This window comes from Lingula anatina, chromosome 2, assembly GCF_051362555.1.
Source record: "Lingula anatina isolate TDL-2025a chromosome 2, LinAna3.0, whole genome shotgun sequence".
Taxonomy (NCBI): Eukaryota; Metazoa; Brachiopoda; class Lingulata; order Lingulida; family Lingulidae; genus Lingula; species Lingula anatina.
This window is the reverse complement of record NC_141768.1, coordinates 36931498-36947421: the sequence shown is the minus strand read 5'-3', so window position 1 is coordinate 36947421 and position 15924 is coordinate 36931498. Positions and strand designations below refer to the sequence as shown.

The window sequence follows — 15924 nt, the reverse complement described above, 5'->3', positions numbered from 1 at the left end:
ATACGCAGAGGAAACCATCCAGATAAACGCAATTTGGTGATCCAGAAAAATCCATTTCAATTGAGAAATTATAGACTATTATTCCAGTGACCTTTAGCTTTTCTTTAACAAGTTCTTAATTCATGTTTAGATTAAATGAAACCTATATCAGAAACCAGTCACATAATCACATTGGTTTTTATTCAGAGAAAACAGCTCATTATTAGACTCTAGTATTGATTTCTTTTTATCTCCACCGTCAAGAAACATGTGCAGTCCCTATTGTGAAAGTCTACACTGTTTTAAAAAACAGAATGCTCTTTGTACAATAGACTTTCAGGTCTGGTGAATAAAGAGTCGCTTTATAATGAGAGCAATTTTAACTTCAAATGCACACTGTGAACTCCAGTCCTGATATGTTATCTAAATATGTACCGATTAAATATGTCTTTAACAAAACATTTAGATTGCACTTTAGATTGGATATGCATTGTTGCGCCTTAATTATTCAAGATTAACATCATAATAGAGCATAACTAGAAAAGACATCTCTTCCTTAAGCTATCAGCTAATATTATGCAGTGTGCTTTCAAGATATGAATACCAGAATACCAGTAACTGCCCTAGGACTTTTAATTACAGCCATGACAAAATCAGGCTGGCACAAGATGTAAACTTGCTGAAAGCTGAAGAAATATATAAATTGTAAGCAAAAACATGCTGGCAAAAGGCAGCTGCTGAAAAGCCTGTGCTTAATGCACAAATGCCATACTTCTAGTTCCTAATGGCATTTTTTTTTTTTTTTTGCTCAGAGATTTATTTATATTCTTTATCTCTTTTTTTCGGTTTTGAAATATATATTAAAAGAGAGATGCTTGTGTTTTCCATTTTGCCTCATCTCCATGGGGCAAATAATCTTGGTCGTAAAAAGACGGACACTCTCCTACAAGAGAAGACTAAACAAGACCAAACTGCAGTCAGGGACGTTTCAAAATGGATGTAATAAACAAGTTAGGGAGTGTCCCAGAGAATAGGAAACAAATCCAGGGACCAACCAAACTAAAATACTACAACTATGATCAAAACCATCTCTCTGTCCTTTCTTTGATGTTGCTGATGACAAGATCAGTAAAACAGACCACACACTTCACAGTAACATGTGGTTTAATAATTTCAGTGTATGTCTACAGAAAGGCTCTTCATGATCAAGGAGGGCAAGGACAGTTCTATCACTGAGAGAAAAGCAATTTTTTTTCACCTAGAAAGAAATTTCCACACACGCGAAACCAATTACAATTCTCGGTTGAATTTTAATCCACAATAACATGTTAAGGCAGGAGTTTCGAAGAATGCCAGTAATTGAATCTGGTTGGCGGCACGTGTGGTAATCCCGCAAGCATACTCAATAAAAGAAAAGAGGGAAAAAAATTCAGCATAACTAGATCTCAAAATACCCACAGACAATACGAGCCATCTGACAGATCAAGAATTCCATCATTTGACCTGCAGATATTTGGTTATTCATACTAGTTTTTTTCATTCTTTTCAAACTGAAACCAATCTCATTAGAACCCAGTGGAGACCAGTATCAATGAAGGGGACCCTACATGTTTTTAAGCACTCAAAGCAGAGCCCTGTTAGTGAACCATTGATTTCATGCCTCAAACATACAGGGGTATCTTTTTTCCCTCTCTCTGCATGGTTATTCTGAACAAAACTGGTGTAACTCTACCCTCCCATAGCTTATTTCTTTTCTATTCATTTCTTCAACTGTCAACATCAGTTTAAGTTATCATCAGTTTAAAATATCATAACCCCTTCTTTAAAGTCAGTAAGACAAACAAAGACAAGGAAATAGAAAAAAATAAATAAATGCAACTGTAAAGTAGACTTTTAATCAAAGCATTTTCTGTTCATTTTGGGGATATTTTCAGTTAATCCTGGGCAGTTCTGGTCAGTCTGTTCAATTCACTCAGCTGACCTCCAGGTATGAGTGTGACCAGCATATATTGTCTTTCCTCCAGGCACAAGGTCCATGTGATGGGTCAGTAGTTAGTGGTTCAAAGCATCATGGGTCACAGCCACCCCAGCCATTGCCTTTGATATCAGGATTTACATAGTACAGCAGGTTAATAAATCCAATGTCTACAGATGTTTTGAAAACAATTTGATATTTGAGGCTTTAAAGTTTTGTGCTTATACATTGCAGACAATACAATTTAGAGGTCACTCTATTAGCCAAAGCAATGACAAAAATAGAACTACAAACTTCAACAAGTTGACATGTTCCATGTTCAATGGCCATATATCATTTCCCCAGAAAAACAGTGGCCAGTGTTATTCTCTGTCCAAGTATAGACTCAAAGTCTCTTATCTTCAGCACCTTAGGGAGAGGAGATTAATCAAACCCTGGGTTCCTCATTTGTAACCATTAAAATGGGCCCCCATTTAAATGTCTGGCACTGGATATTAACTTTTCTGTTATGACTCCTCACAAACCAGATATGTGGTATCCTGATTTGTATGTGTCCACTGGTAATTAATTGGAAAGAGAGTAGACAAAACTTGAGACTCTGCAAAAACAAGCATTGCACAATGTGGGACCTGGATAAGGTGAGACATCTAGACCACCACCAAGTTCCTAAGGAATAATAGCACACAAAATCTAGGGCCATCATATTCTCTTACCTAACAACCCATCATCTGTAGGGTTTTGTTGATATCAATTTTGCAATAGCCATTTCAAAACTTCATGGGAAACAGCCAGATAGGCAATCTATATATCAAAGTGTTTTTGGAAACAAGCAGTTAGAGTCCATAATAAAGTATGGGTTTTGATACAAAGTTTTTGTTTTCTGTTAGGTGTTTGTCTGTACTGTTCATTATATTCAGATAAGAGTTGCAATACTTGTTCCCTTATTATTTGAGAGGTCATGCTATCCAAATAATGATTAATTAAAACATCATTTTTGGACATACAGAACATTTTATTATTCAACACATGCACCAAGTAAAGCTGCCGCCAGCACATGGACCTGTTGTTTTTGGAAGTCATCAGTTTTGACTGCACCATGCTAAGAGATTCGGGGTAGATGTTGATTACAATCAAAATAAGAAAACAATGTGTCATATACTTCCAACAGACTTGCCATAACAGTGTTCCCTTATTATGACTTTCTTTCAATTACAACATGTGCCCAGATGATCCCTGAGTTTGACATGTGCCAATGGATATAATTTTGTACCAGACTGTTCATAATGAAAACAATCTAGAGACTGATAATCTCTTCAAGAAGCTATTAGCAAAATGTTAGTGTATTTCTACATTGGTCACTTTAGGAGAAATATATCACCTGACTGTCCTCAAATCAAAGTCAAGAAATATGACACATTACTTGTCCCTGACAATTTCATTACAAGACAATTATCAGATACGTGCAATAAGAATCTACCAATCAATTAATGATTGCATATAATTATTATAACCATATTGTGAGACCTAAAATGTTCCCAAGGCTTGAAGGTGATAGCTGGCCATCAGAGGTAGAATATGTCAATATAATGTAATCAGGGGTCACAGGATGTAGGTGTAGGTGTCAGAACCCAAAGATAGCCTTGTCACCAAAAATCAATATTCACAAGCTGTGGGAAAGAATTCAATCACGTGTGATTTGGGACTACTGACAAGCCCCCACTGGAAGGTTTCCTCTCAGACACTTTTGTCTGTTAAATATTCATCATTTTACACCCTATTCAAGTACAGACTTCCGTTCCACAGGGCAGTTGGCAAGGATGTCTTTGATAAAACCAAGCTCTTGGCATTCTTGGCTCTAATCAAATGCTAGTATATTGCTACTGCCACTGTCAGCCACCTATGGAACTTGGTATGTGTGCCAAAATATCCTTCGTCCAGGTGCTTGCAAAATGCAACTTTCATCCTTGCTGTCATCTGAGAATAATGATGCTGTCACAGTGTAATAAAATGACACTCAGAGAAGAAAAGTGTTTTATTATAGCTTGCTGTACTTTTGCTGTAAGGACAAATTGAATATTTTCAAATAAAATCAGTAAAATGCCCTTCCAACTGCCAATCATCTTATCTACCTTCCCACCTCCTCTCTTCTCACCCCTCCCCCCCCCAATTCTACCAAATACAATAAATCACCTGTACTAAATCTAAACGTCAGTGAAATAACAGAGAGCATCATCCCAACCCACAAAACACTGCCTCCAGGAACAAACAGGGGGGCAACACTACATTAATTGTTATGATACTTTAATAAGCCCATGTCCAGCCTCATCAACTCAGCATAAAACTGATGTCCTCTGCACAACAAAGCTTGAGGGAAGTTAGTAACTCTTGGAACACTGCCGACAAAGATATTCTTCAGAGAATGAATTTTTTATTAACTTGGCAAGTTGATTAAATGACAAAGAGACAATAAAGTAAGTTCTGGTCCAGCCTCATCATTCTAGTTTGTCCTTCACACAACTAAGCAAAGGGCGGTGCCCATCTCTTGCAACACTGCCAGCAGATATTCTTTTGAGACTGAGGTTTTATCTATCAACTCTGAAAGTTGATTAAAATGAACAGGTACAAGCCATAGGCATGAATTCTTTGTGCAATTGTTACCACCTCCCCCTGTAATAAAGTGCAAAGATCTAATGAGAAGGTTGCACATGGCCCATATTGACACCTGGAAGCATGTACCACTTATTGGGAGGGCTCCGATTCTCATATTGCTTTAACTAATCAAAACACATCTCTTGAAAGCAAAGCAAAAAGCTGATTAGAGTTCACCACACAAGGACTTTAACATTTGAGAAAATTAAATGATACAAATGGGTTGCCAACCACCATCACATAAAATTGAAACATTGCATTTCTTTTTCTAAATATTCTAAATGGAGGTCCCAAATGTTAAGTCTTATTCTATGGAAAGAACCTTAATGTTATGTCTAATTCTATGGAAAGAAAAATTGAGTCTCCCAAGGGGGCATACATAATTGGTTAAGAAAAAAAGATACTGATATCTTTTATCACCAGGTTTCCAATTTATGTAGGACCAATTTCTATTCAGCCCCTGAATTGATTTATTCATTGAACTAACTGGTATCAGCTGGTCACAAGTCCCTTCTCTGTTTCACCCACCCAAGGGTCCACAGATAAAAATTAAGCAAGGTTTTTTCTTTTGTTCCTCAAGAAATTGCTTGCCTTATTATGTTATAAGATACTATGAGGATGAACAAAATGTCGGCTGCATCCCTGCTGCTGATGCTGCCAACGAATAAGCCCTTAAGATGGTAGAACTAAATTGCAGTGCAATTTCACCACAATGGCTCCTGCATCAAATCACCATTTTCAAGCAGTTTGATGAAGTACCAAACAGACTGATGTGACAGTGAGTTCTGCAGGAGCTTGGTTTCTGAACAAGGGAACTTTGTAAGGGACACATGACAGCTATTCCTCCCCTTTGCAAAAACTCCTCGCCAAACTGGAACCATTGCCACCTTTCATTAAACAATATGCTTGATGCATCCTACTTTTTTTGGCAATCAAAATGAGAAGGTCTATAATCAGGTAGTCTTGACAATATCACAGCCATGAAAAGGACTTGAACACTTCAAAACCATTGCCACATTCTATTAAACAATATGTTTGATCCATCCTAGTTTTTGCAATCAAAGTGAGAAGGCCTATAATCAATGGTGCTCCAAAAAGCACTTTTGTATAAAGAGATTTAATACTTGAAAACCACATGTGTACAAGGGTGTGCACTGTGGATTACTCTGGTTTTGACTCAAACAGAGAACAACTCTTGCACATCAGGAGGCATAATCAGTACATTTCATCTTTGGAAACTTACTGTGAGAATTCATAATCTGGAGACAGCTAGTTGAAAATTGCGATCCACAAAAGATAACTGGTGATTTTACAGACATGGCTATCGAACAGAATTTCCTCAGCCATAAATCTGACAAATGCACTTGCACAACAAAAATGTTTTGGCACTTTTTGAATTACTGTTGAGATGAAATAAAACAGAAACGTTTTAAAGAAGTACTTGAGGTTGTGAAATTTGATTGTAAACTGTCATCTTTTCTGCAGACAAAAAACTAAAACATTTCACTATTCAAAATTATGAAGTTATCTGTGTAGTCTTCTCTTGACAAAAAACAGTTGACAAAAATAAAAGCTAGTTATCTGTTCAACTCTCCTGGGGGCTGATTAAAAACCTAGAATGTTTACTCTGGAAATGCCTCCAGATTGTATTGCACCCCAGTCAACTCTCCTTAGACCATAGCAAAATATAGGTGCTGATCTCCAAGGTTTCAGAGGGAAATTGGACAGACAGAATCTTGAGAGATAACTGAAGGTAGACAGGTGGACAATGAAAACTGATCCCATAATTAGTTCCCTTTTTCACTAGTTCTGGACTTGGACAAGGACTTAAACCATTACCTTATCTCAAAGTTGTCTTTTTTAAGTCAGGTGCTCATTGTCAGTTTTGATGGATTTTGTGAATGAACAAGAAGCACAAGCATAATGGTCTATCTTCCAACATAAACAAATATGATGCATCTTATAACACAAGTTTAATAGCAAGAGAAAAACAGTCAATATTGTATCTTTTCAGGTTCATATCTATTCAGGTTTTATAAGGGAATGAAATCTCCAAGGTAAGTGGAATAATTCTTTAAAGTGACTTTAAACCATACCTGAAGATTAAAATATTCCACCTTTGCAAAGTATCCTTTGTAAGATGTCAACTGAACCAGAAACTTTCCTACGGGTACAGCTTATTAAGATATCAGAAAGTAATAAATAACAATAGTATAAAGTGGAAACTATAACAACTACAGTCTAAAGTAGTTATGTGGGTGCCTCTTTTTCACCTGCTTTAACTAGGCAAGCCATTGTCCATAATATCCCATAATAACATAGCCGCAAGACTTCTGAACCTTCTGCTGGTGAAATTGCTATCACTTCAGTAATTTCAAGACATTTTATTTCTTTTTTGACATACCTTCAGGGAAAGTTAATATATGTATAGCCAGTTGGTTTTACAATTATAGTAAACAGCAGGGAATCAATGTCAAAATCTTATCAAATCCTTTTGTACACAACAAAAACAACTATGTCAATTTTTACCATAACCTTTTAATTTGAATTAGGAGGGCTTTCAAACAGGTTACAATCGAGATCGACGTAACAGGTATGAAAGAAGGCCACAAACTCAAAATGTATGCACTTAGGCACTAATAAATGGTTTGATCCTCCTTGTATTACTACTATTCTAAGACATAAATGCTTTGTGACACTAAGCTGCATCTCACACCATTGTGGTAGAATAACAGGGTATTTCTGTACTGGCCCATGGTATGAATATTCCATCAATCTCCACCAAGGTGTAAAACATGCAAGAACCAACAGGCGTAAACCTTTTATCCAAAAGAAATTTAATAAAACAGAATTGATAGGATGAAACTAATCACACAGGATCTGCATTAAGGCATTAGATTAAAGTGGGCGTTACCCAATTTTTGCAAGTCCTTTGAAAAACTCACAATTCATTCATCTTTCAAATATTTTTATCAGTAATGAAGTGACCCTGAACCTTTGTTGCAAGCATCCCAAATTTCTTCACATTATTATTATAATGAAAAATAAGCAAGGTCTGACAATCATAAGCTGGTGGGTATGAGGCTATCTTTTGGTCTTTTATCATCTAAACCTTGACTGGACAAAGCGTCTAGCTCTCATTAGAGCCCTCATTAAGCGTCGAACAAAATGTTGTGATGCTGAAGATGAGGGAGGATAATAAGGGGACCATGCATGGGGTCTACTTCTCAGGGTGGCCAACATCGTTTCTATTTTTCTCACCTTTTCTAATGACAGCAGAGCAACCCAGACAAGCATATCCCCATTCAGATTTTTAAGAGTCACTGAAGGTTGTCACCCTTGTCAGACTTTATCTTCAACCCCGTGATCTGGGTATAATTGGGGGACCCCCAGGTTGTAACAGTTCTAATTTGATCAAAATTTGTAAGTAATAAGCTCAACAATCCCTATATTCTGTAACCCGAGCCCAAAGTTCCTTGGCATAGGTGTTCATCAAAGACCCCCTAATTTATAATCCCTTCTCAACCAGGGTGAAAATTTGAGCTCCCAATAATTACTAAGTCATTCATCAAGCAAATGTGATGAATAAACAGAAAAAAACTTATTAGGTGTGTATCAAAATTTAAGAAAACCTGCCCTTCATTAAATTCTACCATGTTGAGCTAAAAATACAACTCAAAAGTAAAGCCCTCTCCAACAAAGAATTTGATGGTTTCTTTTGAAACTTTAACAAAATTCTTTAGGTATCATTAATTCTGGAAGTCATAATGTTTCAGTCCAACCCATCTGTATGTACTTGAATTCTATTTCTAGAACACCTACAACTTGAAAACTTTTAACACAGTATTACACCAAAAGGAATGAATGGACAAACAAAATTTTAAATCAACAAACAAGCTTAATTTATCGTGCTTATCTACTGTATGCCCATCAAACTTCAGACGGGTGACCTATGGGTCTAGGACTGCAACAAACAAGTATTGTGCTCGAGGAAAGAAGTATTTTTTTTTTCAACTAAAAGCCTGCATACCTGTCCTTCACACATTTGTTGAATGGTTATGAGAAACAAGTGGCTCTACTTAATACATGCTAAGAATGTGGAAACAAGTGGCCTGTTCTCCAGGAATTTCAACAGAACACACTGTGCCCACAAGATGTAGTAACACTTGGTGATTTCCAACCCAGCTTGCGGTGAACAATTCCTTGTTCAAAGTAAAAAAAAAATCAGGGAAAGCTTTCCAAATACATTTTCTTTCTGCTTTGCAGGCACAGGGTGTGTGATAAACATAAATTATATGTGGAATGGCCATTACATGCACTGAAGATCACTGTTAAGTAGTTATAAATGCACTCCCGATTAAAGGTCACTTGAGACAGGCTTCTTAATTGTTTATTCCACATACAAACAAGTGGTGCATTTAATATTCCAAAAAGATTATTAAAAACATAGGTCAGTTCAGAGAATGAAAAAAATAAAGAAAAGGAAATAGGAATGTTTTGTGATAAACTATAGTAATGTCACCACTGTAACCATTTGACTGCATGTAACCATTTGACATGCAGTCGCTTTAGAACACCTGAGCAATTTTCCGCCTCATGTTTTTAGATCAACTGTTCAACAGTACCATCCGCTACCAGATTATATCCCAAATTCTAAATTGTCATGCAACTTTTTCAGCATGCACTGACAAGTAGTTTTTCATACATTACAATAGAACAACACATAACCAATTGGCCCAGATTGGCGAGAAACAGGCAAATGAGAGGAGTCAAGCAATAGGTTGAGATAAAAACAAAGAATATTGGGGCAACTTGACAGATGATCACTCAAAAAACAAATGAAAATTCATCACAGATGACAAGAGATGAGTTTATTTAAGAAAATGTAAAGGTAGTGTCACCCCCATTAAATAGAAATCCAAATATACAGAGTCAGACTAAAAATTTTTCATTTCACAGTTAGTGGCTCCAGTGAGCTGTAGCTGGGGAGACTATGGCAATAAAGGAAATGGTTATCTGTCTGATATATCTTTGATGGGGGTTTAAAAAGTTTAGCATTCAGTATTTAAACCCACAAAGTTGTAATCATTTGCGATTTATGGGTAATCTGAGACTCAAATTTAGTGACCAGCAACCAGGTGATTGAAGGAAAACTCCTACTAGTGTCACTACGAAAAGGTTGCCGTCATGTATTACCCACTTCTTCCTTCCAACGGATATCTTGCTGAGCAAGACTGTTACTTGTTATTTACAGCACTCTAGTTTTGACCTGTTCTGTTTGTTCAGAATCAAGATATAATCAGTGCCAAAGGTGGTTGAAGTTAAAATAAATTTGACGAAAGGCTTCCACCAAAAAGTAGCAGAAAACTACATGTGCAATCAGTCTTCCCCTCCCACAACCACAAGCAACTCCCAGTGCACGTACTCTAACATGAAAGAGGTGTAGGAAGCCTTTTTGTTTTCCAAGAGAATGCCAACATTGTCAAATTCCACTGACAAGTTAAATTTCACCGAGGTGACAACGATAGCTGCACAACAAGGGGTGGACACACCGCAACACATAAATGTCATGTTAATAATTGTCCTGGTATACCTACATGACTCTTCAACCCCCCAGGCAAATCATGAGTTCAAATTCATAATAACAAATAAATCATTCTTATATAATTATTTTTAGATTTGAAAATGTCAAGAAGAAAAATACTTACCCTCCATAGAGTCGACTGTAAGTTTATTGTATAATTTTTGGATATCATATTCTATGTGTAGCTTTCCAGCAATGGAAGTCCTTGAGTTTGGTTCGACTTCAACGAAAAAAACAACTGAATCGTCTGAGTCAAAACAAATTTCTTTTTTAATGTCAGAATGTGTGTTATTGAGAATTGTAATATACTGTAAGCCTTTTGGTCCTTCAAGGGAAAACTTGACTCTGCTGTGAATAGATGATGCCAAAAAGCATGCTCTCATTGGAGACTTTTTTCTTCTGGCTGTCATAGTGATTCTTAAAGCCCCATATGGCTGTCTCCAGTCTATATGTCCCTCAGCACAGTCTACACTGATATCAGTCACATGTTGATATAAGCTTAAATCTGACCTGAAAATAAAAAGAAGTAAAGGCAATCATTATTTGAAATAAAGGTAAATTTGACAGTAAAATCTAAAATAAAATCATATGTATTAGTACTAATATCAGTTTACAGATGTTACACACCCCTCCTTCCCTCAACCTCCAAATATTGTTATCTTAGGATATTTCAAATAAACTCAACAACTCTCTGTTTCAAAGCGGTTTTTAAAGGAATGGCAAAATATGTAGAAAATATGGATTCTATTTGCTGTTTTGATCACATTTTGCCAACAACAACAGGATGGAGATAATGTCATGGTTTGCAACAACCATGGAAAAAATTACAGTAGGAATGCCAACTGCAGTAATACTGAGTAACATGAGCTTTTCAGTTGATTGAATCTTTATTAAACCCCACCCCTCCACATGTTTTTTCGTAAATACAACATGTTTTATGGCTTATTTTGTACTGGCATGCCACGGAAAGCCGTATTAGCTTTGGGTGTGCGTACGGTAGTTTACCAATTCATCATAAGTTGGAATTATTTGGTCTACCTGGCAATATATTTGCAAATTTCACAAAGGGACTTTCTTTGGATGTTTGCTACACAATGAACAAAGCCATCTCTAATCAGGCATTTGTTGCTGCATGAATCAGGTGCAAAGAAAAACAGCACATGTTTATTTTGCAGAGCGTGTAGAGTACTTTCAAAAGTAAACGTCTACCTTTTAAAAGAAAATTCAAAGAGGACTAAAGCTTTTCCTTACTTCAACTAGGCTGTAATGTTATGGGACCTCCAAGGAAAAACAGGAGGGTGAACCAAAATCTATAGCTCTGTTAGTTTTATGGCACCACAAAATGCTCTTTACTGAAAAATCACTAGGGTCTCTATATACGCTCATAAAAGTGAGATCTCCCATACAAAGCGTTTGATTTCCAACAAATGGTCTTAAGTGTATAACTGAGCTAAACACAATGATAGCAAGATAGAAGTCAATTGTGATATATTTCTATCAAATTTTACAGTCAAAGTTCTAATGCCAAACACCTTTCAAAGTATTGCTCACTTGCAGGTGTTATACTCTTGTTCAAATTTTACAGAAGCTGGTAACAGCCTGGCAGACGATCCAATGAGATAAGGTTAAAACCTGTTTCTACAGCAATGTTTGTCGATGTTTTTGTGTTTTCAAACTCTGTTTGGAATCATTTCATGTCAGAATAGCCTTTCTCTCAGTGGGACAAGTCTACAACTAAAATACCTAAGATTACGTTGGATTGTCTCATTTTTTTTCCTTATCCCCAGTCTGTAGTTAACACTTCAGAAACATGTTAAAGAAAATGCTAGACACTTCAATCCAAGAATCCCCTGCTTGAAAAATCAAAGAACTCTTTTAAGTATTTTCTCACTTAATTATTAAAGCCTCAAAAAGAGAGCCCACATGTTCTCAATGATCAATACTTGAAAATTCTTCAAAGTCATGTAGACCTACATCAGTTCATGTCTTTGCATTACGCCAACGATTTTTCTTTAGCGCCAGTTGCACTTCTAACGACAAAAGCTAACGTGCCTTGCAAAGCCATTACAGTATTTTGGACACATCTTTTCAGTTTATAATTGAAGAGGTTCCCTTTCAGATGAAGAGACCATACTTGAGATTTCAATTTGAAATCCTTGATGTAATAACTCTTTGAGATCAATATGTGGTAGGGACAAAGCTAATGGGAAGTAAGACTTGACACGATCCGTCTTTGCCGTGCTACTGGCTCCATGTGTGGGATTTTAGCATTGAAATTTTTAAGTGCAGATGTTCAACCCCTCAAAGGAGTTCTAATTTTCATAAGTTCAAAATCTCCAATAAGTTAAACTTTCTTCTCTTTACTCTAATGAAAAGTCAACGTTCATTCATTCATTGGAACTCTGAAGCATATTCCTAAATAAAATATTATCCATTTTTGAAATTGATGGGCACTGCTGCTATATGCTCTTTTTATTAAAACCTGATGAATGAACTTAATTTTTCACCATATAAAATCCCCATTAAGAAAAATAAAATAAATCAATTTGATTGCATGTAAAAATATAATTAACTTTGAAAATTATTTCAAATATTTTCTTTTTGTCTCATATTCCACCAAAAAATATTCCAAATGTGAATTCTGACTTATATTCTACAATAAATTCTTTCAACAAGAAATGAGGTATTTAAATGGAAAAACTATTAGGCAGAAAATGAACAAAATGCTTTAAATGCTGCTGAACCAAAGAAAAAAGATTAAATGTTCAATCTTGGAGTCAAATGCAGCGGATAAAATCAAGGGTTTATTTTACCACTGTGGACGTTCCTCTTACAGAAAGCTAAGGTAGTGGTGCCATGCTTCCAGGTAAGGCTGTTTGTTTGATCAGTTGTTTAAACAAAATTACTGCTCCTTACAAATAAAGAACATCAGACATTGAATTTACAAGACACTGGAATAAGCTGATTATTGTTCACAAGCTGAACAAACTGAGCATTGTTGCATGTTTTCTTAATGGAATTCTCACTGATGCTTAATTTGTTATCTTTGAAGTCTTTGTATGCAGTGTTAATTGCACCTGTGCTTGATATCGGTTTTATCTCTAATAAGCCTTACTTCAGGTAATGATTATATAGTACCCATCAATGTTTCTGCATATTATCACTAACTGTACTTAATCCTACATGCAAAGGAAATATGACAAAAATTTATTTTCAATTTGTTAAAAAAACTACAAAGCACAAAACTTTTATTTTAGAGATTTGTCACTGATCATAATCTATTCTATCAATATGCATTTTGTTAAAGCATGTACTGTAGAAAAAACAATTTGTGCACAGCAGGCAACTCTTGGGGAATAATATGTGGTTGACAAAACAAGGAAGGGTTCTTACAGAGGCTGGTAAATCCTAAGCTGGCCTCTGGGCCTTGAAAACTAATACATATATACAGATTGCATTATCCTTCCATACAAATGATACTTCTTCCAATTTTGCACCTCACTGAGTCCCCCTAAGCCTAAAGTTCAATTCATGTACAAGAATGCACATTAATACTTCACAGAATGCTTTTACACAGAGAAATAACAAAGCCTACACCTTAAGTTGATAAATCTGAAATTATGCAATGCCTATATTCAGAAGTAATTTCTATTCCCTATCAAATTATGGCACTAGTCATACAACATTATAAGTTGTTATTTGGTCAGTGGGTTTGGGTAAACTTCTAGAAACTGTCTTATGTGTGTTTTAACCATGAAGTGCTCATTTACTTCATCTTGATCCCAACGATCAATAAGCTTGGCACTATTTAGACTGCTGAATAAATATTACTTGGTGCATTTTAACTCAGACTTGACCTGCAAATAAAGAAACATTTTGTGTGCTTATTCTACAGGTGTTTTTATCCCTTTTTTCTGTGGTAACAGATATAGTCATTCACCACTGGATTAAGAGTGGAATTTGCACAACTCCATAGGCCATCCATTAAATCTGCTGAACGAACCATTAAAAAATTAGATCTAAAAATCTCAATTAGCACCTTAATTCCAGACATTAACACTAGACATTTTGTTATCAAGCCCACAGAGTGGAGCCAATGGTGTGATAGTATATCTGTAAGTACAGACATGCCACCTTACAGGTGACATGAGCCTAATGCTATCTTTGCTTTATCACCAGCCCTTCTCCTTTCATAAGAAAAGATATGACATACCATGGGACCGAATATTTGCTGGAGACCTGGCTAAGATAAATATATTGAATGTCAACTAAACCCACTGAAGAGAGAGGTAAATGGGGACACCATGGTGAAAACATGAGGGCCACTTGATCGTATTTGTTCAGCATTGGACCTTTAAATCCTGAACCCATAAAAAAAGAGTGATGGCTCATTTTGTTGGCTAAATGTAATGGCGTTCAACCTAAACCCTACATTAGGCTCAATTTTCCTTGCTATTCTATTTCTTAAAATATCATCTTCAATGACATTCCTTAACACAAGATCAATTTTAGGGGGAGTAGAAAGGCAATACGGAAAATCAATATTCAAGATAGGAAACCACAAAACACATCCAACTGTGATAGACAGGGCAGGGCTTTCACAATCCCACATTCTCAATATTTCTCAACAAGTGGTTTGTTGTACACAGGTGTCTGCCATTTGAACAACTCAGTTATTGTACACAAAGGCAGGTAATGGAAATCATTACAGCTTACATCATGTCTAGTCTTGAGGACGCATCACAACCAAAACAGAACAGTTTACATGACATTTCTCTTGTATGTGTGTATTCACTATGTGTGCACCAAGTATTTTGAACAGTAGACTAGCATTCATAGTGGCAGGGTTGATGTATTCATCAGATGAATTACATAAGAAGCATTCACTTTCAGTCAATGGCTATTCAAACCCGTACTTAGAAATGAGAGGTTAAGCTGGATTTTCATCAGTACACGCAATGATTACAGTATTTAGATTATGTATCCAGTTAGAAAATTGATGAAAAATATGGAAAACTTTTCTTTGACTTACTTACACATACTCATTATCCTTTTTTTAATGAAGAATCTGTTCTGCATGGGTTGGTAACTAATATCACTATTTTACACATATTTCTTACATTTTTGAACTAATTTTTTTACCTCAAACTTAGTTAAAATTTGTTGGATTTAACATGAATAAATATTTTCAAGTTACAATTACTTCTTAATGAAAAAATGATTAATGTTTTAACCAACAGGCACTCTCAATCCTGATTAAACTTAATTTAATCAGTAGGCAATTTCCTTAAAACGAGTACTTACGTGATGGTATGATCACATAGTCCTTTATGAGAAACTTGTCCCGTCGACTTGGTAGTCAAAGTCAAAAGAAACAGTAGTACGGCCTCTACGGCCAAGTCTACAACACACCAGTAAACCTTCATAGTGGATGTGTTAAGTTAGACATATTTTTTGGAACACAATGTAAAATACACGTCAACAGCAGCTCGGTCGATGTAAATAGTAGTGAAACTGACAACATGCGTCACAATACGCGAAAAAAACACAGTTCCTGGACAGTGACTCCCATTCTGTCATACGTGTGCGTCCATATTGCCAAATACACGCAAAGTAATTCCCTAGCCTGTCCTGCGTCAGGGTCGTTAAAGAATCTGGTCGGCGCATTCATCCACTAATCACCATATGAATACGCCCGCTCACCCGTAAGGCATCGCGATAAGGACCTGCAACACGC

General features: G+C 36.1%; 1 protein-coding gene across 1 annotated transcript in view; it reads right to left on the bottom strand.

Moving 5' to 3' along the window:
* LOC106156631 (meteorin-like protein) overlaps window positions 1–15924 on the bottom strand; it is a 23612-nt gene extending 7688 nt beyond the window's left edge. The window contains exons 1-2 of the mRNA XM_013531969.2: window positions 15492–15924; window positions 10312–10697 (exon numbers count right to left, since the gene is read on the bottom strand). Coding sequence (XP_013387423.2) covers window positions 10312–10697; window positions 15492–15613 — 508 coding nt within the window. The 5' untranslated portion in view covers window positions 15614–15924. The remainder of the gene's footprint in view (window positions 1–10311; window positions 10698–15491) is intronic.